Source organism: Phaenicophaeus curvirostris, chromosome 1 (genome assembly GCF_032191515.1).
Source record: "Phaenicophaeus curvirostris isolate KB17595 chromosome 1, BPBGC_Pcur_1.0, whole genome shotgun sequence".
NCBI lineage: Eukaryota > Metazoa > Chordata > Aves > Cuculiformes > Cuculidae > Phaenicophaeus > Phaenicophaeus curvirostris.
Window position 1 is genome coordinate 16,828,269 of NC_091392.1, and position 26,209 is coordinate 16,854,477.

The following is a 26,209-nucleotide window of genomic DNA, read 5'->3' on the forward strand; positions in this document are numbered from 1 at the left end:
GTTTGTTTGTTTATGGTTTGGGTGCTACTACTTCATCTAGAAGCTTCCTGAGACACTGTTACAGGTCTCAGTTCTTCCTTACAACTTCTGTTTTATACCACCTACCAGATTCTTCAGTTGGAATCCAGCTATTCTTTTCTGGTGGAAAATCTAATTACTTTTTTTTTAAGTCACTGCAATTTTTAGACTCTGATGCTTGTAGTCCCGTTATAATTGATCTTTAAAATACACACATATCCTTCCGTGATTTGGAAGGTTGGGTTTTTTTAATTTTTCATTTAAGAGAAGTGAATGTTTCACAATGTGTGAGCAATTTTCTTTATTAAAATATAATATAGTTTTTCAGGCTTAATTGGGCAAAGAAATGTTAGGTTTTACATCTTTCTGTTCACTTTAATCAAGGAGGAGAATTCATGTGAAAATAACTAGCAGTGAATCGTTTTGTCAGCTAGCGATGCTTGCCATGATATATGGCTATGTCTAGGATTGGTTAATAAAGCAGTATATTTGGAGGCCTTGCAAACACAACTGTAAGAAGAATATGGGTTTTAAGAGGACACCTCATGCTTAGTTTATGAAGTGTTAGGGGATAAGCAAGCATGAAGGAGGGCAAATATATCTGCAGGACTTGTGGAATGGAGAGAACTGTTTAATAAGGGGCAATGAGCTATAAATTACCTTTAATATTTTGATCCTCTTGTTTTTGCGTTTGGATACTTATTTTAATTATTTACTGGGAAAATTAATCTTTATTTTTCAGCATGACTTGGTGGAATAACATTTACTTTTTTTTTAGTTGCAGTGTGTCTAGTCCTGTAGCGAGCACTTTGTTCTAGCTTAGAGTTATAGAACTGTTTTAACTAAGGACAATTTCTTTTCATGTAGTTATAATAGTAAAAACTCTAATGAATATAGTTGAGCTTTATCCAGGTATGCAGTTCGTATGTGGCTTGCTAGTGATAGAGTTTACTCCCTACTGTTTTTTCCCTAGTTGTTTAACCTATTGGAAGTCACTGGTGGCATTCAGTATCAAATATATGAGTGATTGTCTGCAGAAGCTCTCTCTTAGTCTGCTTTGGTCAAAATGAGGCAATTTACTTAATTAGCAGATTTTTAGCCTGCTGTACCAACGCAATTAGTGCTATTAGCATTTCTTGGAGTATAGTAACCCTGAGAAGGTGTTAATAATGAGCAGCTGAACATACACCTACAAGTAACTGTTTGGTATACTTGGGTGATAGTAAGCTAGCTTACACACTTACAAGACCTTACTGGTAAGCAAATATATTAATAAGTAAAATATATGTAGCGATATACTATGTGCTGTAGAATTAATGTTCTTTCAGATTCCATTTGGTGTTTCAAGAGGTTAATGTACCCTGCCTGTCCTGGCCTCATTTCATTGCTCTTTAAATTTAAACAGTGGAGCTGCATACTTGGGTATTTCCAAATTGGGTTTCATTGAGCAGAAAAAGGTTTGCTTGTTTTGTGCTTAGATCATGCAGCTAAATTGAGGCTTGCTGCTGTCAAAACTTGTAGTTTTGCTTTGTCTTTCTCAACCCAAACACTTCTTGCTGTCTTCTTTCTTGGATCAGCATTGAGTTTTCTCTGGCAGAAGGGATCCTATCAATTGAAATGGCACCATAATACTATGAATAATTTTTCTCTCTCACTTCAGGCATCAGAGATGAATGTTTGCACTAGTGTGGAGACAGAAGCATGCTAGGGAAGAAGGGAGAAGCAAGATTTCCATTTCAAGCCAGGTAGCTCTTAAGGCTGCTTTAGATGTATTATTAAACAGCACCCTCGTAATGAGTCTGTGTGAATTCCACTTATATTTTGCTTAGCAAGTTTGGGAGTACTCATAAAGCTATCTCAACAGACAGAGGTAGGGTATGATAACCTACTTTTCTAGTATTTTTACTTTCTAGTAGTGCTTTGAATGGCCATGATTTATTATAATAGACAGTACTGTTCTACAAAACCAATTCTCCTTTGTCTTTATGTTTCAGTTTTGATTTCTTTCTCCTCAATACACTGTCAGATTCCCCAGCTAATTATATAACAGTTCATCTGAAACATTTTCTTAGAGAAAGATTTGAGGCCGAACAAATTTTTAACGATAATTGTGATAATTAAGCACTGTAAATATCAGTTTTCTAATTACCAGCTTCAATTTCAAGGCTAGTTTTAAAAAATATTTGATATACAAACTTTTCTTATGCTTACTGAAAATTCCCTGAAATTCTTTGCTTATCATATGTAGAAGTGTTTTTAATTTTATTGCTTTCTTGTTTTCTATAACCTTCATTTTTGCAGTAGTTCCATAGATCTCTGTAACCAAAGTGTTCAAAGTTGTATCATGCTAGTGGAATAGAGAAAATAACTGTAGGTATCTTAGTTGAAACAAAATTAAGTTATTAGCAATCTAATTGTTTGCCCACACAAATTGCAAAATCAAAATTCTCATTCTTATGAACTGGCACATACTGCAAGTTTGAATAAAGTGTGGGCTGAGATAAAATGTCTTACTTAGTTTGATTACAGAATGATTGTACTAAGAGTGCTGAGTATTTAGTTCATGAGGGTATTTTAGTAGAGGAAGTGAGATGTACTTTGAGCTCCATTATCTGCCAGGAAAAAAATAGCTTATTTTAACTAGAACTTTTCTGTGGATACTTATAAAAAAAACCTCCTATGTATGTGACGTAGAATAAGCCTAATTAGAGTTAGATTTCACTTGCTCTGGTTGGCAGTTACTGTCAGAAGTTAAAAAGAGACATTAAGATTATTCTAGTAAGCATATCCAACTGCTTAATTGCCTGTTATTCTTAGTTTGCCATCTGAGAAAAAATTAGTATTTTGAGTAATGTATTAATTGCTCATATTGTCTTATGACTTTGTTTTCTTCTAAAAAAGATATAAACCACTTAAGCCCTGAAATTTTAAGGTATTTTAGTCTTTCAGCCTTTCTTAGGCTTTGCAGTAGTCTTCGGAGAAAGGGTAATCCACATAATGAAAGCATAGGCTTTTGAATGTTAATGTTGACTAGAAAAAAAAAAAAGGCACATAGCTGTATGTAAAAGATACCTATACAAAAAGAAAATAATTTACAGGGAGTCTACTGTCTTGTTGATGTGAAACTCTAAATATTTAACCACTTTATTTTTTAATATAGTTATCAGCAATGTCAGAATTCAGCTCATGAAACCAAAGCATTGGATGTGTTTTATGTCCTAAAACATGTAGAAGGAAAAGCTCAAAACCCATGACCTGTTTAAAAATAAAGTAATAATTCTTCAGTTTTACTATTAAATCAACTTTTGTGTTGTATTTAGTCTTTTGTACTCTACTTAGCAATCTAATTTCAAGTTTGGATGATAAGGGAAAATGAAAACCTGTCATAGTTTTATTAATCTACTAGAGTTTTATAAAGCTTCTCTATCACTGCTTCTAATGTGAAACAGTTTGCTTTCTATTTTTGAAGTGTAAAGTGGACTCTACTAAAACTGTATAAGATTGTTGCATTGCTTTATAACATTACTATTTAGAGTCTAGATATTCATGTTATTTTTTGGCAATTCAAGCAATATTCTAGATAATGCTCTCTGAGTCTTATAGTTCTGAACTGTTGTATTAGGTTGGTGCAAGAATAATTGCAGTTTTAAACCATCAACTTTAAAACAGTATACCTCAGCTTAGAATATAATTTATTAATTGAAATAAGAAACATTAGAAACTACACATTTTTGCCAACAAGAAACATGTCTGCATATTTCAGTAGCATAGAAATCTGGAGTCCCGGAACTGATGAACACTTTCAAGGTGTTTTAGGCTGCTGCCTGGTTGCGAAAAACCTTCTTTTGCAGCAAGTTGTCACGGCACTTGAAAATGTGATAATTGGTGGGAGAGAGGTCTGATGAGGAAGGTGGATGAGGCAGAGTTTCATGGCAGAGTTTGTGGAGCTTCTGTAGAGTCATTTGTGAGAGATGCAGTCAGGAGTTGTCCTGGAGAAGAATTGGTCCTTTTCGATTGACCAGTGGTGGATGTGAACTTTGCAGTTCTTGGTGCAGTCTGTAGACTTTCTGGCAATGCTGCTCTGCTGTGATGGTTTTGCCAGGATTTAAGAAGTTGTAGCAGATGATTGTACTTGCTGACCACCAAACAGTGACATTTTGATGCAGCTTTGACTTGGGAAGTGTTTGGGTGCTTCTCCTCAGTTCAGCCACTGCACAGAATGCTGTTGGTTGTTGTATAAAGTCCATTTTCCATCACACGTCACAATGAAATCAAGAAATGGATTATTTTTGTTGGGTTTTTTTGCATCTGTATATGTATTTCTAAACTTTTAAAATGCAGCTGTCTAAAGATGATGTTATTTCATGATGCTTAATGCACAGGCCCAGACTTTTAAAAGTGAAATGAATTTGATAATGTGAATGTTACCTTAAAAATAACACATTTCTGTTAAGTTTAGAATAATTTTTGTGATCTATATTGCCTAAGTTTTGAAGACAATTAAGGAACTAATGGACTTTCACTGTGAGGAAGTGAAAGGTATTTTATTCACAACTGCAAACTGGAAATGCTGGGTCATGGGAATAAATGGAAAACAAGATCTTGAATAATGGTAGAGCAGTAAAATGAAATTAAAGAACCAAAAGATTTCTGCAGGTGTAAAAATGAAAGAAATGTGAAGAAGGGGGAAGTTAATTACAATTAATGTAACTATGGGAGAGATGTGTATTCCAAAGGGAGCTGCATATTTTAGTTCTGGCTGGTGCATTAGTTTTGCTCTCCCCCATGGTTTCCATATAGTTATAATTAACGATCATCTTTCTGTAGCAGCACAGAGGTGGTTTTACTTTCATGTCTAAATCTTCTCAAGCATGCTTTCCAACAGACTGGAAAATTACTTTAATGGCTTTTGGCATCCAAATATCACAACTTTGTGTTTATTATGAAGTAACTTGCAGGAAGAAAAGCTAAAAGAGGAAGAATTACTTAAGCAATCATAACGTGCTGTACAAATGTCAGGAATGTAACTTTTAAATACTCTTGTACAGGTCAGGAGCATCTTGATCTAAAAGAAGGTTTAATGAGATATGTGTTTAGTTATAGATTTCAAACCAGTTCAAATACACTTGTTAGAAGTTTTTATGCTGAAAGTTTTTAATTTGTATAAGCTTTGCTTGTAGTTTAGATGCAAACCTTTTTAATTGTAACAGTCAAAGTAATTTGGCTTTTTCATCAGTATGGGGAATTTTTGCTTGCTTTTAATTTGGCAAACCTGAAATTTTTCATTTCTACTTTAAGTTGTGGAAAACTAATTATACAGCATAAGTGAATAATTAAGTACTTAGGCACAATAACAAAATACCTGCTTTTTGTGAAACAGTTTTTCATCTGTGTGTTTTAATTGCCTTTTTTTGTAGAAGCAGAAAATACTTAAACCTTTTATAGCATATTACTTTTAATAGATACCAGTAGTTTTTAAAAAAAAAAATTGTAATGCCATCAAAGATACTTTTTAACTGATTTAAATGTTCTGTCTTAAGTTAATTAAGATTTAAAAGTTTACTTTGTTACAGGTTACATGTAAAAATATGGTTGAATCATATGAATAAAACAAGCCTTGTGCCTTTTTTTTTACTACAGATGCATATGTAGTGGTTTCATTGGGAAATTGTAAATCACAGCAGATTAAGGTAGTTAAGGAGTGCACTCTACAATTAAACAGTATAAGAGGTAGTGATACCTGTGCAGTCAGAGTTTGTTCTCCTCAAATATGTTGCTTTTAGTTCAGTGTATGCAATTTATGCCAAGAAATACAAATAATGGGTGGTACTTACATTCTGTTGTAAATAAAGCAAGAAGTCTGTAAGGTGCATTTCTTTCTTATTAGCTATGAGCGACATGGGACATTTCAAAATAAGGAAAGATGTCATGATTAAGAAATTTCACCAACATTGCATAGCTTGCATTTGTAGATAACTGCTACTGTTGTAGAATCATAGGATGGACTGGATTGGATTGGATTGGATTCTTAAAGGTCATCTAGTTCAACCTCCTTGCAATGACCAGGGACATCTTTAACCCGATCAAGTTGCTCAGAGCTCTGTCCAACCTGACCTTGAATGTTTCCAGAGATGGAGCATGTGCCACCTGTCTGGGCAAACCTGTTCCAGTGTTTCACTACCATTGTTGTAATAAATTTCTTCCTTATGTCCAACAATTTTTATATCATAGACTTATGCATATGATGTCACTGAAGAACAGTTATTTCCTGTGCCATCCATCTTTCTTTGAGAATTTAATCAGTTGTTCAATGACAATAATAGGTTAAAAGAAACATTTCTTAATGAGTGGTTGAATTTATGCTTATTTGGAGTTATTGTCACATATAAATGGTTGCTGAACCTACTCTACAGTGGCAAATTTTCAGTCTGTTCACTGAAAAAATTAAACTTCAGAATTTTTTAAAAATATTACTTTTATGTACAATTTCTTGGGTACCTTTTATTACTTGTACATTTATCCTAGTTAATGTTGAACCTATAGCCTGTTAGGTTATGCAGGTAATGTATTAAACATATTACTGTTTATGGGGTTGTTTAAATGAATTCTCTTTGCCTACTGTTTCATATTAAGTAATTACATGCAAAACAATTTCTTTTGCTATATGGATTCAGTTAAGAGGCATTTCTTTTCAGAACTTTTAAAATTCATGCTTATGTGCACAATACATAGACAGTTTTTTTCTTTTATATACATTTTGCCTTTATTGCAGTTGTTTTATTTTTAACCTGTCCAATAAATAATTACTTTTAAAATCTACATTAATTCATAGATTCTTTCTGAAGGCTCTTCCATTTGAAGAAATATAGCACTACAGACTCTCTCTAGAAAATCTCTATAATCAATCCCATACAGTAGCATAGGCAAGGCCTGTCTTTCCAGGTCTTGCTTTAGACTTGTTTGACCATGCTATGGTTTACACTTGTCTCATTCTCGCTGTTTTGTGCTCTGTGTGTTCATGTGTATGTGCATACATCGGCTTGAAACTTTAAAAAAATTTAAGTGATAATCACAAACTAGATAATTAAAAATGTGGTTTGGGAGACATGTTCAACCTTTAATCTTTCATTTTCTATTCTCCAAGCACCTTTTGAATTTCTTGGGGAAACTCCCTTATCAGTAATTCTAAGAAAATGCTCATCAGCATCCTGTGTTCATTGTGCATATTGGATGCTAATTATTAGTCTCATAATTTGTTATCTCATACACCACTTCTCCCTGGCAGTCTGTTTTGGTTGACAGCAGCAAACCTGTTGAAGTGATTACTCTGAGAAGAATTAGTGCTGAAAGTTGTGTTCTTCACTGCTGGTAAAATACATTAAGGAGACCCATCATCTTATACACTTTGAAGACTCTTGTTTTGCAGTAATCTAATACAGATGTGTCTTGTTTTGGTTTTTTTTTCCCAAAATGTAAATTGCACTTACTGGCCTATTTTGTCACCTGTGTAAGAGGTTGCCAGTCTTGCATTTGGCATTATCTAAGTTCTGTGGGTCAAGGACCTGTTGGTACCACCTAGTTTATTTAGATATCTTTTTGTTTTGGTGGTAGAATTGTTGAAGTAGTAAAGATGCGTTTAATCTTTTTCACATCTGAATTGTTGAGCAGTAATCTCAGTCTGCAGTGGATGAGTCTGTTTAATTTGCAACATGAGTTTAGAATTTCCCTATATTTCAAATAAATTTATCATTCTTCAAAACAGGCCTATTTCTATGTAGATATGTGCAGTGGCTTATGAATAGGAATTATGGCAAGTTCTGGACTACTTAATTGTGGGGGTGGAATTGCCATTAAAATCTAGTCTAGAAAAAGCCTGAGTAGAGTAATTCTTCAGGCAAGTATGTAGTCCCACTGAAGAAAGTTGATGATTTACTGATTACTGTTATGCAGAATCTGGAATTAGAGAGTAAGTACATGACGTATTTACTTTTTTATCGTAGTAGTAATTGCAAGTACTTGCAGTGTCATACGTTAATTTTGATGAGCATAAAAATTAGATCATAGAAATCAAGCTTACAGTGGTTTTGGAGGTGGTGATTTACCTTGTTCTCAAGCTCAAAGGAGATTATAACATTTCCCATATGCAGTCATGTTACTTAGATAATTAGCATTAATGAAGTAAAATGATTAATGTTTAAAACAGCTTTCTTATACTGTTGTATAAAGATATTTATCATGTTTCCTATTGCATCCTCGAGAAATGGTGTGGGTGGATCATCTTAAAGTGTAAGATTATTAACAGTGTTCTAACAGACAAGTCAACAATACAGAGTGTGTGTGAGCACATGACTGGTAATAGGGGAATAACTGAAATGCAATAAGGTGATTTTTACCGAAGCCCAGACTGATGAGGTGGTTGAATTTTTTTATTTTTTTATTTTTACCTTTGTGACTGCAGTACCACAAAAAAAGAAAAGATTTTACTTCAGCGATTAATCCCTAAGATCTCAAAAGCTATCTCTGACAGAAAAAAAATGTAATTAATATTTTTTCAGTGAGCAATATTGATGTGTTTATGTACATATTTAATTGGGTAATTGTTACTGAAGGAATTAACATTTACATGCTCTTTTACGTCCTGCCCTCCTTATAAAAATATTGTCTTAGTGCAGCTGTGACTGAATAGCTGTTTCATAAGGCTTTTTGAAAACTGAATTTGAAATAGAACATGTAAGATCTTTTAGATGTGGAAACGTTACTGTGCACTTCCTCATGCAGTCCTATATGCTTAGTTTTGTAGTCTGTATGCCTAGCTAGTAACTTTTACATTAGGTCTGTCTGAAGATAGAACATCTAAAGCAGATTATGGCAAAGTAAACTTGATACAGTACCTGTTCTTGTGACAGATTTCCTTGCACATCTGCCAGACGTATATAATTAGAATCATAGAATCGTGAAGGTTGGAAAAGACCTCTAAGATCATCAAGTCCAACTGTCAACACAACACCAACATGCCTACTGAACCATGTCCCTAAGTGCCACTTCTACCTGTTTTTTGAACACTTCTGTGAGTGGTTAATTCACCCACTTTCCTAGGAGGCCTGTTCCAGTGCTTCACCACTCTTTCAGTAAAGAATTTTTCCCTAATATCCAATCTAAACCTTCCCTGGTGCAATTTGAGGCCATTTGCTCTCCTCCTATCACATGTTACTTGGGAGAAAAATTTGGACTTGAAAGTATATAGTAATACTTCTTATACATTAGATGAGAAAAAAATATTTACACAAATCAGTGCTAAATAAAAACCAAATCAATTTGTTCAGAGAATTAACCTTTTAATGTTTATTGTTTTGTATATTAGGTGTATGTAAACAATCATAATTTATTGATTATTTTACAGTCTATTTTGGGCTCCAGCACTGGATTATTCCTATTTTGTCCCCTAACTCCCACTCCAGTGAATTCACCTCAGTTCTGCCTGATTCTGAGTGCTGAGACACAATTTCAAGATAAAAAGCTAAAATTAAAATATTAATAAGCCAATTAAATGTCTGTTTCATTAAAAATTCATTTCCTTGGACAGAATGTACACTACGCTTAGCAGAGTTTTTCTGTATGAACTTGCTTAGTGTAATGAAGTAATAAAACTATCAAGTTACATTCATTTCTTTCCTGCTTTATAAAGACTGAATATTGGTGTTGGTGTAACTAACAGTTTTAGAGAAATTCTGAGTGCAATTGTGTTCGAACAGCAGATGGCTGTTTGGATGTATTGAAAGGGCTGCTAGTTACTGTAGAAGTATTATCTATTATTAATCTATTTTCATGTCATAAGTTTTCAGCATTTTGGTTTTTTTTAAGGACATGGTTTCTTCATTAAAAAATTCTTAACCAGAAAATTTTAATTTCAGTTATTTAATGCAAAAATTTGTTCTGTGTGATTCCATCTATCTTTAATAGCAGATGTTTTCACTCATGATCTGTACTGAAAAGATGAAATTTACTTGTTAATAAATCTAAAAGATCAGTTATGAACTTAGTTTTAACATTTTGAACAACTTGCACCAAAATTGCCAACTAGCCTTAATCTGATATTAAAATGTATTTTTGAAGAAGGTGAGCGGTTATCTGTTTAGCATGTTTAATTTCTACTGTCATTGGAAAAAGAAATCTGTATGTAGTTGTAAGCAGTACTTTTTTAATTTTTCATTTTATTCTTATATCTCTGCCTTTGGGAGTAAATCCAGTTAAAACTGTTTTTCTAGAAAAAGTTACTCATTCTTTTCACGCTGTGGGAAGTTTCAGAAGGATACACTGGGAATGAGTAAAGAACAGCTAATACGATGCTTACAGCAATGTACATATTCAGATCAGCATGTCCTTGACTCAGTGCTACAGCAGTTTTCCTCCAGGCAACCATTTTACTGTCTTCTACAGTTACATAGATAACATGATAAAGATCTCCGCAGGAAACTGAAGGAAATGAGAAACATTGCTGTGAGACTTTGTAAGAGGGAAATTTTATGCAGTGATCTTTTTTCCCCCCAGTTATTGGTACATGTACTCATTGGCCTGCTGTTTTCCTCCTTGTTATTTAATCTTTATCTTACTGTCCATTCAGGTTTCAATCATTGAAAATAAATTTCAAGCTATCTAAAACCAGAATCTGCAATTCTATTTTCAAGCACAAGCCCTAAATTGAAATTTCATCTCATACAGTTTTGAGATGGTTATTTTTGCTTTTTCTGTTTGTCCTGAACTCCCTTCTGCTCGCTCTTTTCTAAACATCTCATGTGTCTATTTCTTTCCCCCCCCAAACTGCCTGGAAAAAGAAGCACTTTGTGCTGTGTGCCTACACAAATAACATGAATGAATGTTAAATATGTAAACTGTCACTTTGCATATTAGTCTGCCAATCAAATGTGCCTTAATTGGAGCTTGTCATGAAAATGGATGGCCTTTTTTTATTTCAGCTGTAGTATGGACAAGGGTCATTCAGATATTCAGTCAGTTTTGAACTTTCTCAGTAAAGTGCAGCAAGTTAAGGTGAATTGCTGCAGCAGAAATCGTTACACATCTCTGAGCACTTGCTCACCTGGTGGCATTTGTGATGCTGTGCCTTCTTTATTAGCTTTGCTGTCAGTCTGGCTTCCACAGTGTAATTTCTTGTTCGGCATGTATGCCATTTAAATCAAAAAGTACAAGTTAATATGACAACAAAATAATACTTCCTAGCTGATCTAATGAAAATGTTTTTTAATATAGTTTGGAGTAATAATTAGTTTTACTCTTTGAAATATTTGATTATGGAGTTTTAAGCAAAAGTTTTCAGTGTTGCTTTACATAGGGTAAAAAATTCTAGTGTATAACTGCAATACAATTAAGTTGTCTTACACATGTAATTAGGTTTTTTTTTCTATTTCAAAACTTTATTATCTGATGTTAGAAGAGATGACTTTGTGATGTGCAAGAAGCAGAATGGGGGTGAAAATTGGAAAAAATTCTGAACATTTATTTTATATTTAGGAGGTTTATGAAAATGCTCGAGATCAGTCAGTATAAACCACAGAAAAGCACAGTGTTCTTGGAGGTCTCTTCCAAAGGGTGAGACAGAACAAGAAAGCTGGATGAATGCTTCCTAATAGTGCTATTTTTATTTCTGTAATGGTTGAGCTTGCAGCTCTGTGACCTTATGTTTAGGGACTATGGATTCTTTCAGTGAAAGAATTAGATGATATCTAAATGCTATCCATATCTCTTTATTTATAGGATCACTGAAACTAGAGCAGAAAGAACTTGGTAATAGTTGCCTTTTCATCTCTAATAATTTTTTTTTTCCCCTGTGGAATAATGAGAATTCCACTTAGAATAGTGAATCTACTTCAGAGCTATGTTCTTTTCAGGAGAGCCTGTCCTGACATCCTCTTTGTGCTTGGTGAACATATTTGTGATGAAAAGTAATTGGGACCATTGGAAGATGTTTCTTAAAAGCTATATTCTCCTTTGGCGGGCGAGGGGGAGAAAATGCTTTTTATTTTTTTGCCTTTTTTATCTTTCTAGTTATATAGTCCTTCCTTACTAGAACCATTAAAAGCTAGTTTTCCCAAGTTATTAGTACTGGGCTGTCTTTGCTGTCCAGGTTGCTTCAGCCTTGTTTCCGAAACTGCTGTTTTATTCTTGAAGTCTGTCATTTTGGCTTGTTGTAGATAGTTCAGTCACAGGATGGGAATTCTTTTGATGGGCGTTTAAAGTACTATTTCAGCTAAGTTTAGACTTCCACAGTTTAGAGGTTTGCATTGTGAGAGAATTTTTTTAAATTCAAGTTATAGCTATTATGAAGAAATAAAATTTATTCATCTGATTTATTTCAGTTTTCTACTTTAGAACAAGACAGGTAATGCTCTGTCACTGCTTGGTTTTCTGCATTGGCTGTGAAGGGAGGTGAAGACACGCACCTTCGGTGGTTAGATGCCTCTTCAGCTGTTTTTTATTGGTTTAAATCCTGGTATGAGTGTATATATTGTGAAATGGTAGAATTTGAAAGAGAAGGACAAAGAAAGAGATAAGAAAGATGAGAAAAAGAAGATAAAAAGTCTTTTTAATTTGTTATCTTTTCATGCTCACCTGTAGAAGCGTTATTGTGCTGTGCTACAGTTTATAACTTCCTTTTGGTTCAGAAATGTGAAAAGAAAAGATCCTCGAAGGCAGGAAATTTGCGAAGTAACACACCAGCTTGTAATCTTATTCTTTCAGCAAGTGTTTTGTGAAGGAGGGCCTGAAGGCTGGTACTTTCAAGGGGGATGAAGTTCAATATATGTTTGTGTTTTGTATAAATATGAGGAACTCTACTTCATTTTTTCTGTAGACGTGTGAGGCAGAGAATGGGTTGCTTTTTTTACTGTTTAAAATATTAAAAAGCAAATAAAAAATACTAACTAGACTTTTTTCCTTCTGGGACACTAGTTTATGAATGTTTAAAAACCTGTATAACTGTAAAACGTTTTTTGAGTTAACATGTATAGAATATACCAAAAAATTATTCCTGCTGTAGAAGATAACTGAGTCATCATATTTTCTGTCTGAAAAAGTCTTTATCTTCTAAATTAAGGGGAATATTAATCCTTCATTTTCGTATCTGAACTATTAAAAAGGGCTTTTCACCTTCAACGTGAAGGTGACATTCCTTTAATAACCAGTAAGTGGCTACTAGTGCATTGTTTACAGTCTTGCCACCTCAGAGATCATTATGTGCTTTTATTTTATGGAGCCTTTCCTGCAATCCCCTGTCTTACTTATCAGGTTTCCCAATATGTTAAGTAACGTTTTGTTAGCATGACCAAATCTCCCTGTCCTACAGCTCTTTATATTTCATGATCCAAACCAAATGATCCCTTAGAAGACAGACACCCATATGTAGACACTAGTGCAGACAAGAATGCTTTAGTAGCAGCTTGCAACTCTTGTCTACTAGTTAAGGTATAATGATATACTGCAAAGCTACGAGACAGATAATAGAGTTTTAAGATATTACTTTTTTTTTTTTCTTACTGTTTAGCCTGTGCTATCTTGCAGTTGTGTAATGGAGGAAGTTCCTTCTTTGGTACATCATACTCTGTTTGGGTAGAATCAAACATCTCTGTCTCTGCACCTTCCCCTCCTTGAGACGAAACTGTGGCTGTGAATGATGAGTGTTACCAGCTCATGTTAAAATCTCTTCTGAGGCTGTATGGGAGCTTTGGGAATTAGCTGGCAGAGCAACATATTCTGTGCTCTTTTCAAAATTGATTAATTCAGATGCAATATTTAAAAAAGCAAAAAAAACCACAAAACCACAACAATGTGGCTCAGGTACATAGAGAAATGTGAATTTCTCTGAATGTACTTGCGTGAAAGACTCAGTTTCCATGAATTAGATAACACTGGGATTTTGTGCTTTTCCAGTACTGAGGATCACAAGGTTTTTTTGGGATGGAGGATAGGAATCATCTATTTCCTTTTGTTTGATTTTCTTCTGGTACCGAATTCTTTCCTGAAAAACAAATCCTTCTTGAAAAGCTTTCTAAATCAGTTTCACTGTCTTTCTGAAAAGTATTCTTCTGTGCTTTCTCTTCTGTCAAGGCTGGTAATGTATTATGATGTGCATGGTGCAGGCATAGACATGTTCTGCAGAGATTGTTCATACATAACTTGAGGGCTCTCAAAGTGTTCCTCATGATCCTCTTTGAGGTGGGAAATTTTTAGAATGAAGTAATTTATTATATATTAATTCTGGTTAACCGGGTGTGATTTGAGATTTTTAGTCTGCAGGAAATTAAGTATTCATTAACATTTAAAGCCATTAGATGACACAGTTGAGCAATAAATGATTCATTTAGTCCCTGTTAAAGTAAATGTGCATCAAAGTTTCTGAGCAGAAGATAAGTGGTGGTTGTCTTTGTTTTCAGTTACTTTCCTCATACTTGCTTTATTTATTCTATGCACTTCATTGACTTACCTTTCTCTCTATTTTCGTGAAACAGAAGAAGAAGAAGTGGAAAATTTTGATGTTTCCAGTCTGCCTGAAGAAGTGCTGCAGAACATAGAAGCTGACAGTTACTGGTGCATGAGCAAGTTGCTTGATGGTATTCAGGTAAATTGATTTTTCCTGTCTGTAAGTAATGGAGTTAACTGATTAATGTCATGCCTTTGAACTTCTTTAAGGCTGTTGAGAAAGAGTACGTTTATGAAAAACAGGAGAATTAGATTTTTCCCTTGGAGAAATCTGCTGCAAGTTTGGCATAGTATTAAGAAAGAATAAGGAAAAGAAAATGTGCAGCTTCTTTTCATGATTGTCTGCATACTTCTTTGTAGCACGACGTTCTAGAGGAGAGTTGAAATCTCCCATTCTAAAGGCATGTTGTGCACCTCAGTCACCAAGCATGGAGAATGTTTGCTCAGTTCTCCAAATAAAATGGTCGCACAGAGGTGATGAAAAGCCGGCTTATTTACTAATTTTTAAGTCATTAATACAGCAACCTATGAACAACTGTTCTTGTAATAGTTCCTGAGATTATTTTCACATTTTAAAAACGTCTGTTTAAACTTGATACTTATGCAACTTCTCTGACTGTTTTATTTTTTTCTATGTGGAGAAGCTATAAATGTGGACACAATTTGCTGTTAAATCCAATGGATTACAGATTAAGAATGGTGGATTTGTGTGTATGTGTTAACATTTGGTGACATTTAAGTTTATGAAGATTAGAAGGTTCTGTAAGAAATGGTAAATATGTAGCTGAACATCTTGCATTTAGTTGAGGGAGGAGTCCATATGATCTACCATATGTTAAATGGGAATGTAAAATTTATTTAAAATTTAGCATATTAAAATTTAGCATATTTAAACACTTTATGCTGCAATGTTGATGTGCAGTAAAGCAGAAACTTTGGGCTTTCCAGTTTACAAAGAAGTTCCCTGGATTAAATGTTATTGTCTTTTGTGTATAGTCTTTTTTGTGTTGCAGTAGGTATCATATGCTATCTCCATAATATTATATGCCTGCTTTTCAGGTCTGTCTCATTTAAGATAAACATTTTGAATCTTGCTAGATTGTAAAAATCATCTAATTTTGTAAGGTTGGAATATATGGATATAATAGTCACTGTGAATTCCTGGATTGCTCTGAGACCAAAATTGATCTTTGCTAGAAATGTGAAAGTTTCTGAAAGGTGATGATTTCCATTTTGCACTGGCAACAAAGAATTTTTTTAAACATTTTCGTAGGCACTTGTTGGCATCCAGGGTTAATTTGCTGCTTTTAGTGAGCTGATTTGAAAATAAATTATGGTTACAAATACTTAGCATATTGCTGCTGATTCTTTTATTTTTTTACGTTCATAATTTTTCTTTTGGCTTATTCCCTACTTTCAAGTGAGCTACTTGTCTAGTGTAGATGATTTTCTCCTTGAAGTAATTTTAGTATTATTTTGGATATAATAGAAATCCTTGCAGGGATAGCAAGACTTCGGCTGATTTATTACTAACATTCTCTTAAAAATGAGATGATGGACAACTGCTTCTGCTGCATTTATTGGATTCAATCCTTCTGCTAGGTCCCATGTAATTTCATTTGTTTTGAAATACTTTGGACAAGAGCTTTAAAATTAGAGTTTTTGTTTCTCCAAAATGTTTTAATGTAGTAAACACCCTGGAGGCTGAACTTGTGTGTGGAAAATGGCTATCCTCCAGTCATTAGTAAGTGATCATAAGATGATAATAACCATAAAATTTCCTATAACTTTTCACTGAATCTAAATTAACATTTTCCAGATTCCTTATTTTGATTGCCTTTTTTTTTGATAGATAGATATTTCTTTCATTATAGTACTTAGGATTTTTGAAAGTGCTTTAACATATTCTTGCCTGCGACTTAAATTTTGATATGAATGTTTCTTTGGCCAAGGTATGTTGGCTAAGGCATATTGTGAATTTAAACTTGTAGTAGAGTTTATTTTTGACAAAATTGTCATAGAATTGAGTCAAAACCTGGAAGTCTTTAAGGCCTTTGAAGGTATTTTAAATGTATTTCTCCTGGTTAAATGTTAAATAAGTAGTAGCTAAATGTTTTGCTTGAAAAACATCATTGAAAAACATGGTCATCATCTTATGTTGATTCCTATAAAAAAAAGCTTCTTTGCTTATTCAGTCTCTCAGAACTACTAAAATATTTCACCACATGACAAAAAGTGTGTGAGAACTTGAAATCTACTTGAGAGGAAGAAAACTGGGTAAAGAGATGCAAGCCCCCCAGCTGTTTTACCTGTTTCTGGAACGGCGTCTATCACAAGCGTGCTGCTTTGGTTTGTTTTTTTTTTTTTTTTTGCCATAAAGGGGAGTTCAGAGATTACTTAGTTTCTCCTTAAAATTCTGTTTTCATACAAAACAATCAAGTATTGATAAAGAAAATATTGAAACTAATTGTAATGGAATTAAACTGCATCAGTGAAAATTTAAGCTCTTATATATGGTTATCAATTGTATGTGTTCAAGGATACACTCATCTATCAAAAGTAGGCTTGAAAGATTATGCTAGTGGTGTGACTAATGTTGTTAATTCAACACAACTGTGGAGTGTTTTCTGGAATTAAAGGGTTTGATCTTCCCCCCCACCATTCTGCTGGTTTGGTTGTCTTCATCGGAACTGCTTTGCTTGTCAGATAGAGGTGTTATGTAGTTGCAAGTTGTGAGAACTAATTTTGCAAGAAATTAGCTCATTGAAAGGAAGGCGATGAAAAATGCCAGAGAATAAAGATTGTTTTACTGAAGGGATGATGCAGTCCAGAGGGATTTTAACAGGCTTGAGGGGTGGGCCCATATGAACTTCATAAAGTTCAACAAGGCCAGGTGTGAGGTCCTATACCTGAGTCAGGGCAATCACTGGCATCAATACAGTTTAGGGGGATGAACGAATTGAGAGCAACACAGAAGAGAAGGAATTTGGGGTACTGGTGGATGAGAAATATGAACCAGCAATGTGTGCCTGCAGTCCAGAAAGCCAATCTTGTCCTGAGCTGCATCAAAAGATTTGTGGCCAGCAGGCTGAGGGAGGTGATTCTCACCCTCTGCTCTGCTCTGGTGAGACCCTACCTACAGTACTGCATCCTGTTCAGGGGTCCCCAGAACAGGAAAGACATGGACCTGTTGAAGCAGGTACAGAGGAAGGCCACGAAGATGATCAGAGGAATGGATCACCTCTTATAAAGTAACGCTGAGAGAGTTGACGTTATGCAGCATAGAGGAGAGAATGCTCTGTGGAGATGTTATTGTAACCTTTCAGTACTTAAATATGGTTTATAGAAAAGATGGAGAGAGTCTTTTTACCAGTAAGGGACTACAAAGACAGGACTAAGGGCAATAGTTTTAAACTGAAAGAGGGTAGAATTAGATTGGACGTAAGGAATAAATGTTTTCATTATGAGGGAGCACCGAGAAGTAGTTGATGTTCCATCCCTTTAAGTGTTCAATATCAGGTTTAATATGGCTTTAAGCAACCTGGTCTAGTGAAAGATGTCCCTGACAATGGATGACAAGGTGTTGGACAAGGCACTCTTTAAAGTTCCTTTCCAACCCAAATTATTGTATGATTCTATGAATTTAACTCATTTGCTTCCTGGATGCACTGTCACCAAATCCACTGGGTCTAGAACTAGATGTGGTTGGGTGAGATGGGACCTGGAATCACTAAACTTAAGATCAAATCGTGCCCTAAATTATGTAAGCTGATACACATCCAGTCGTAGTAATCCTGTGCTCAAGCCTGCACCTCAAAGCTCATTCCTGTTTATCCCTTGCTGAGTGATACCTGTTGTAAGCTGATTCATGAGCTAAACTGCCTGTCAACATGGCAAAACAAAAAAAACACTGGTTGGTTGAAGGGGTGAACACCTAGAATAGGTAATGTGGCAGAGAAATGGGTAGTACTACACAGTAGGGCCAAGGCAGGATTATGAGAGCTAAGACATAGATTACTCTAATGGCTGTAGATTCTTGATTTATCAAGCTTGTTGCCAATATGCAGTATTCTGGATGATCTACTTGAGTGCCTCTACTTCTCAAGAAAGTTACTGCTGATTGTGTTTTGGAAATAATAATTACATCAGTAATGCTCCTTTAGTATTTTCTGTGATCTACTATAGATAATGGAATGTCTTTACAGCCAACTAGGAAAAACTGCTTTTCTCTCAAAGCCACTGAACCAGACAACATAAAAATACAAAGCCAAAGGAAAGTCCCAAATAAGACTAGTGCTCCCGAGTTTCCTTTTTACTGTGAAAATATAATAGACACATGTATGGCTCCTGATACTTTGTCTGAAATGTCTGAATAAACTGTGCAAGGATTTGTGGAGAAGAGCAAGATGTGACATGTGAGGATAAGTGCAATCTGCAGAATGTATCCATTGATTCATTTCAATTTAGGATTCAATTTGATGTTGGCCTACTGGTATTGGATAAGTTTAATGAGTGTACTGTGATAACAATTAGGGTCTTGTTGTGAAAGTTTTTGACTAATATGAGCTAGATACATATTTTTTTTTCTGTATTTCTTTCCAACACACAAGAGTGTAATGGAAAAATGATTGTATTTGTATCCCTTTATTATTCTTAACAGAAAACTCATTTATTTTTCCAACCCATCCAGTCCGTCTAATTTTCTTGATTCCAGAATTGTCAGAGGTGTTATTAGGAAATAGTATTTCTTGTTTGAGTTTTGCTGCACATCATATGTATCATTTCTCCTTTCCTGTCTCATCTTACCCCCCTCCCTTCTTTATCTAATATGACTCCGTATTTTTAATATAACAGCAAATCCTTGAACCACAGGGACCTGTAGAATAGAAGACAGTGTAGTATTGGCTTGGAGTAGCTTGATAATCACTTCCTGACATGCTTACAGTTCTTACACTAGAGAAGTAATAAGAAACTTGATGAAATCATCTGTTGCTTCAGCAGATTCACTCATGCTGGGTTTTGGTGACCTGGGAGTTTCTATGCAAATATGTCTTTGTTTCCAGTTAGAGGTAATATTGCTCATTTTTCTTTTGCAGAACTTTTCCAGTAGTTAATATTTGATATAGCACAATAGTTTAATCTGTTTTGTGTTCTCAAATTACTTCACATCTTCTTTCTCATTTTTTTCTCTCTTATTACAAGTTCCTAAGTGGTTACTCATAAGTCTGATCACAATTTCGCTGCTTTTTAATAAATTTCTCTCTCCTGAAGATGTCAGTTCATCCTGTAATCTGTAGCAGTATATACTGTCCTGTAGCAGTCAATTTTAGATAATGATATGCTGTTATGGTTTTCCTTTTCAGTGCTTCATGACTATGTGCTGCAATTTTTGTATCTTTTGACCCAGAATGATATTTGCTTGTGGATGGCACTAAGCTGGGTGTAAGTGTCGATCCGCTGGAGGGCAGGGAGGCTCTTCAAAGAGATCTGAACAGACTGGACCGCTGGGCTGAGACCAATGCCGTGAGGTTGAACAAAGCCAAATGCTGGGTCCTGCACTTGGGGCACAACAACCCTATGCAGTGCTACAGACTAGGAGAAGTCTGTCTAGAAAGCTGCCTGGAGGAGAGGGACCTGGGGGTGTTGGTTGACAGCGACTGAACATGAGCCAGCAGTGTGCCCAGGGCGCCAAGAAGGCCAATGGCATCTTGGCTCGTATCAGAAATGATGTGACCAGCAGTTCCACGGGGGTTATTCTCCCTCTGTACTCGGCACTGATGAGACCGCACCTCGAATCCTGTGTTCGGTTCTGGGCTCCTCACCACAAGAAGGATGTTGAGGCTCTGGAGCGAGTCCAGAGAAGAGCAACAAAGCTGGTGAGGGGGCTGGAGAACAAGTCTCATGTGGAGTGGCTGAGAGAGCTGGGGTTGTTTAGCCTGGAGAAGAGGAGACTGAGGGGAGACCTCATTGCTCTCTATAACTACCTGAAAGGAGGTTGTAGAGAGGAGGGTGCTGGCCTCTTCTCCCAAGAAGGGAATAGGACAAGGGGGAATGGCCTCAAGCTGCGGCAGGGGAGGCTCAGACTAGATATCAGAAAAAAATTTTTCACAGAAAGGGATCAATGGACACTGGAACAGACTGTCCAGGGAGGTGGTTGAGTCACCTTCCCTGGAGGTGTTTAAGGCACGGGTGGACAAGGTGCTGAGGGGCATGGTTTAGTGTTTGATAGGAATGGTTGGACTCGATGATCCTGGGGGTCTTTTCCGACCTGGTGATTCTATGATAATACCTCACTGTAATTTTTCTTAATTATTTCAAGAAAACAAGTTAGAAATTCTAAAATTGGACTCCATGATCCAGTGGGTCTTTCCAACTTATTGATTCTGTGTGTTTCTGAGTATTCCTAGGGTTTTTTATAGCTAGTTAATTTCCAAAGATACTTTGTATTCCATTTCAAGTTGAAAAATCAAAAGATAAAATGTTTCAGATGATATTCTACCATGCTTATGATGTTCTACTAGCATGCTTATGCTGGTTGCCTTTAGAACACTTCTAAGCTGTAGGTGATGCATGAGTGTTTTTGCATTTTCACCTGCAGGAATAATGGCTGTGCATATGGGAAAACTAGAACTTATGGGATAAGTATTTTTCCATTAAATTAAGTAGACATTCCTACATATCCATTTTAATTAGCGCTTTTTTTTTTATTACTAAATCATCCTTTATAACACTTTGGTCAACAGAGTCGTGTTAGCATTCAAGTAAAAAGTTCACGCTGATCTGTGCCATCTGAAAGTGAAATGTTAATGTATAAAATAGAGTATAGCTCTTCATTTTAGCTTCAAGTATGTTGGAAGTAAAATAACAAAAGAGGAAATACGTGCATTGCATAATGATCTAAGCAGATGTATTAAAAATAGCAATAAAATCCTAATATCATTGTTTATCAGAGTGGAGGAGATTTTTAGAATAAAAGGGAGATAATTAATTTCCAGGGACTGGAGTATCCTGAATATTGCCTGTCCTGTGCATTACCTATATCTCTGGCTGATTCAATAGCCAGGGTTATGATCTGCAAAGTTCTTTCTTGCTACTGAATTATGGGAAGTTGTTTCTAATGTGTACCTTATGTTTGAAGGAAGGAAGGAAGGACGGAAGCAAGGAGGAAAGAGGGATGGCTGGCTGGTTGGAAAGCCTTTCAGAGGTTTGTGGGAACAGATAAATAACTTGGATATGGAGCTCAAACGTTGAGTATAAAGTTGAGTATAAAGTATGTATAGAAATAACTTATGCTAGCTCTTCTGGAAGTTCTTCACAAGACATTCCAAAGCTTTATTTTAGAGGAAAATAATAGGTTGAAGGTAGTTTTATTTGTATCTTCTCATGAAACTCTTGTAAGACAAATTTCTGGATTAAGTCTGCAATTCATTTGGATAGCCAGTGTGGGCTTATAGTAAACAGCAGATCTGTTTTCTGAGAATGTGGGTTTGCTAGCCAACATAGATATAAGGAATATGTACTGTGTCGATCTCTTGATGGGAACCGTGTGTCTCTTGCATATGTGCTGTCATGCACAGGATAAGTTTCTGTGTCACAGGTACCTCAGGGTCTCCATGTACAAATGTAGTGATAGCTTGTTTAGGATTTCTGGGTGCGCATCAGCCTAATGCTTCTGATAAGCTTACCTAAATGGAGAAAATAGTCTTTCCTCCTCACTTCATGCTGAACATAGCACCACAAATGCGGTATATTCAAGGAAAATGTGATAGATGATATAACTGTCTCTCAAGCAGTCTTCAGAGTCTCTAGTATCATTGCATAGCTGATACTGAAAGACTGTACTGCAATTGTGCTCCAATTTCTGCATAAACAGATCCTAGGGCCAGTCAGAAATGTATGTTTTAGAAAGGTGGAGGTCCTGTCAGGAACTGTCAGAAATGCTAGCTGTAGTTACTTCTTTGCGTAGTTTGTCTAATGTTTTAGCTGCATAGTCATACTCTGTCTGTTTCTGCAGCTGCTATTGCTCTAACTCTGTCTGTGAGATAGGAATTCTATATGGTAATAGCTGTTCATTAACTTCCAGAAATCCAGATTGTTCATCTTATGCTAGTGTCTTGTCCAGCTTGGATTCTGCGAAAGACAGAAAACCGATTTTATTTTTCTTGAATCTACAACTACTCTAAGGAAAAACAATGGATTACTTGATCAGAATTGTGTTTTAAAACACTTATAAAATGAACAGCTTTTTATTTTAGAATTTAAGTGCAAGTTGTGTTGTAAAACTATGAACGATTGTATGTTTAATTTTAGGGTTGATTGCTGATGATTGCAAACGAGTTGCTCAATCTTGCTGTAAGTCGGTTTATTATTGAATGGAGAGCTCTATTCTGATGAATAAACAATAGCTTGAGATTATTCTGGTTCTTTTCATTATCAGTGGCTTCCATAAAATTGCTTATATGTTATGAACATTTTTTAATTCAAATGTCCTTTTTTCCAAGCCAAGATACTAATTGGAAGGTCAGAAAAAATGAGAAATTTTATGACAGATAGGTTCTGCATTTAGGGCAGGCATTTGTGCCTGTTCTAGAATGACGTTGCTTCTAATGAGAAATGGACAACTGAAGCATTTTTAGTAATCACTTATCAGACGATACCCCTCTCTGTTACCCCATCTGCATGTCTGCTGTATGTATGAGGCTCACATAACAGGTGGCTTCTGAAGTCACAACAGGTACTTCTATCTAGAATCCTTTCTGTATTCATGCTCAGTTCTCTGCTTCAATTTTTCTTGCATAGTCTGTTGGAGTGAATACTGGTTTATAGTGTTTTAAACTTAGAGTGGAGGAAATGAAGTTTCAAAGTAGAACAAGAGTCCAGAAATATTTCTGTAAGCAGGTTTTACCTTCTTCAGTTCAAGAGAATGTTCTTACATGGAATACACATAAATTAGTGATAAGAATGAATACTATTAAAGGCAGACTTTTTGAGGGCAAAACACATGCAGTATTGTGTCATTCTGTGTGACTTTTCGTTTTCCGAAAGACCTTCAGATCTTCAAAGTCTTGTTTGAAGCTCTTCTTCATAGGGTTCTTTGAAGACTTTATTAGTACTTGAAGGAGAAAACATACATTTTCTTGAACACTAGGAAGTTAATAAACAAACTCAAGCAGTAGAGTAGTTGTAATTACAAGCTGTTGTAATGTAATTAACAGAATTGTGTTAGTCCTGTTCTTTTTCTGTGACAGTAATTAAAATATGTCTTCTGTTGTCTGTTTAAAACTTGGAATCGTTAAAATGTAAAAAAAAAAAGTGCGTATCTGCTGTGATCTTCCTGTGTGATTGAGTAGATTTATTCTGAGCAGCTAAGGACTGTATTGTGGTTATTGATGATCTGGCGACAGAGTGTTTCAAAGTTTATCTTACAAGTCTTGATCTACAAAATCTGAGATTAAAAATGTCAACAGAGTAGATTTTTTTAATAAATGATCCTTCAAACTTGTCTATGTACATTGAATTTGTAGTTAACAATGAGCCTGAGTCTTACAGCATCAATGTCTGCTTTGCAAAGTAGAAGTTGGGCATTCATTTAGAAAAATTGCAATTAAATCTCCAGTGATATTGCTGAATTGTATAGTAGAATTATGCCACAACAATAAGCTTTACATGAAAGCAATTTAGTTTGGACCTAGTGCCTGTTCATGAGAGATCTTTTGGGACTCTCCTAAAATTTCTAGTGACTTGCTTGGTCACTGGAGGAGTTCCAGTCCTCCCCATCAGTTAGAGAAGATGGAATGCATCACAAGGATACTGTGCATAGGGTGCCTAGTAAGAATTTCATAAGCAGTTTCTAACTCTACTCAGTTTGAAATGTACCTGTGATTATCTCCTATGAAGGTCTATGGTAATGGGTAAACAAGAAGATCAATGCTCAAAGCTGCTTTGATAGGAGAAGAATGGAATGGGGTGGATATGACATCAGATTTTGGAAAGGGTTTCAAGGGTATTCAGGGGAGCACAGACACTTAGACATACATATCAGAAAAGTTTGCAGAAAGTATAAAAATAAACAGAATTAATGATTAAAGGATAAAAGCTACCTTTTTTTTTGTAATAAATCCTGTAAAGCAGCACAAATCTGGAAGCTTTTGGAAGGAATTGATGAACCTGTAAACAACTGTACTGTTATATTGCATTTCAAAATATCCTTTAGAAAAAGTTCTTAAAGAAGCTGAGAATCCATACTAGAAGCATTGCCTTTTACCAGGTAGATAGGAAAAGTGTTGATGTAAGTAATCCTTGAAAGCAAAACCATTGCTTTGCTACTTTTAAAACCTAGATTAAGCTTGTTCTCTGCAAGCTGTATACTATTCAAATCTCTTCTGACCATCTCATTTTGAAATGATGGATTGAAAGTATGAAAAAAAAAATGGAGAAAGGTAAGCGTGATCCAAGGTATGGAACAGTTTCTGTGTGATGGATTAGGTTCTTCAACTTGCATGACTTGGCTAAGTGGAGGAATGTAGTAGAAGTCTTTATAATTATGAGCTGCATCAAGAAGGTGAGTAGGAAGTCATTGCTTTCCATCTCTTCTGATACAAGACCTAGATATTATCTCATAATACTTTAAGTAAGCCACAGGGCTACTTGTGAAAGGATGAAAAGCACTTTACATGTGTTCAGGACCTGAAGAGTTTGAATTTGGTTGAAGGAAAGTCTTTAAGCTACTGAGATACCACTTCGGCTTAGGGAATTGTCAGGCTGTAAACTGGAAATTGAATAATTGCTGCAAGCATGTCCCTGTGGTCTTACTTAACTCTTGCCTTCTGCTATAGCCATTTGCTGCTCACTGCTCTTAAAGGGGAAAAAACAAGGTGGTTCTTTTGTTTGGCCCAGTATCCAATTTTAAGTTTGTAACAATACCTGCTGGGTCCAGTCCTGTTCAATATCTTTATCAATAACCAGGATGAAGGTGTCGAATGTACTCTTAGCAAGTTTACAGAAAACACTAAGCTGGGAGGAAATGTCCATCTGCTGGAGGGTAGGGAGGCTCTGCAAAGGGATCTGAACAGGCTGGACCGCTGGGCTGAGTCCAATGGCACGAGGTTGAACAAGGCCAAATGCCGGGTCCTGCACTTGGGGCACAACAACCCTGTGCAGTGCTACAGACTAGGGGAAGAGTGGCTGGAGAGCTGCCTGGAGGAGAAAGACCTGTGAGTTTAGATTGACAGCTGTCTGAACATGAGCCAGCAGTGTGCCCAGGTGGCCAAGAAGGCCAATGGCATCTTGGCCTGTATCAGAAACGGCGTGACCAGCAGGTCCAGGGAGGTTATTCTGCCCCTGTTCTTGGCACTGGTGAGACTGCACCTTGAATCATACGTTCAGTTCTGGGCCCCTTGCTACAAGAAGGATGTTGAGGCTCTGGAACGAGTCCAGAGAAGAGCGATGAACCTGTTGAAGGGGCTGGAGAACAAGTCTCACGAGGAGTGGCTGAGGGAGCTGGGGTTGTTTAGCCTGGAGAAGAGGAGGCTGAGGGGAGACCTCGTTGCTCTCTACAACTACCTGAAAGGAGGTTGTAGAGAGGGGGGGCTGCCCTCTTCTCCCAGGTGACAGGGAGGGGACTGGACAAGAGGGAATGGCCTCAAGCTGCGCCAGGGGAGGTTCAGGCTGAACATCAGAAAGAAGTTTTTCACAGAAAGGG

General features: G+C 36.0%; 1 protein-coding gene across 1 annotated transcript in view; it reads left to right on the plus strand.

Moving 5' to 3' along the window:
* TBC1D22A (TBC1 domain family member 22A) overlaps positions 1-26,209 on the plus strand; it is a 171,424-nt gene that overhangs the window by 43,273 nt on the left and 101,942 nt on the right. The window contains exon 9 of the mRNA XM_069849907.1: positions 14,538-14,647. Coding sequence (XP_069706008.1) covers positions 14,538-14,647 — 110 coding nt within the window. The remainder of the gene's footprint in view (positions 1-14,537; positions 14,648-26,209) is intronic.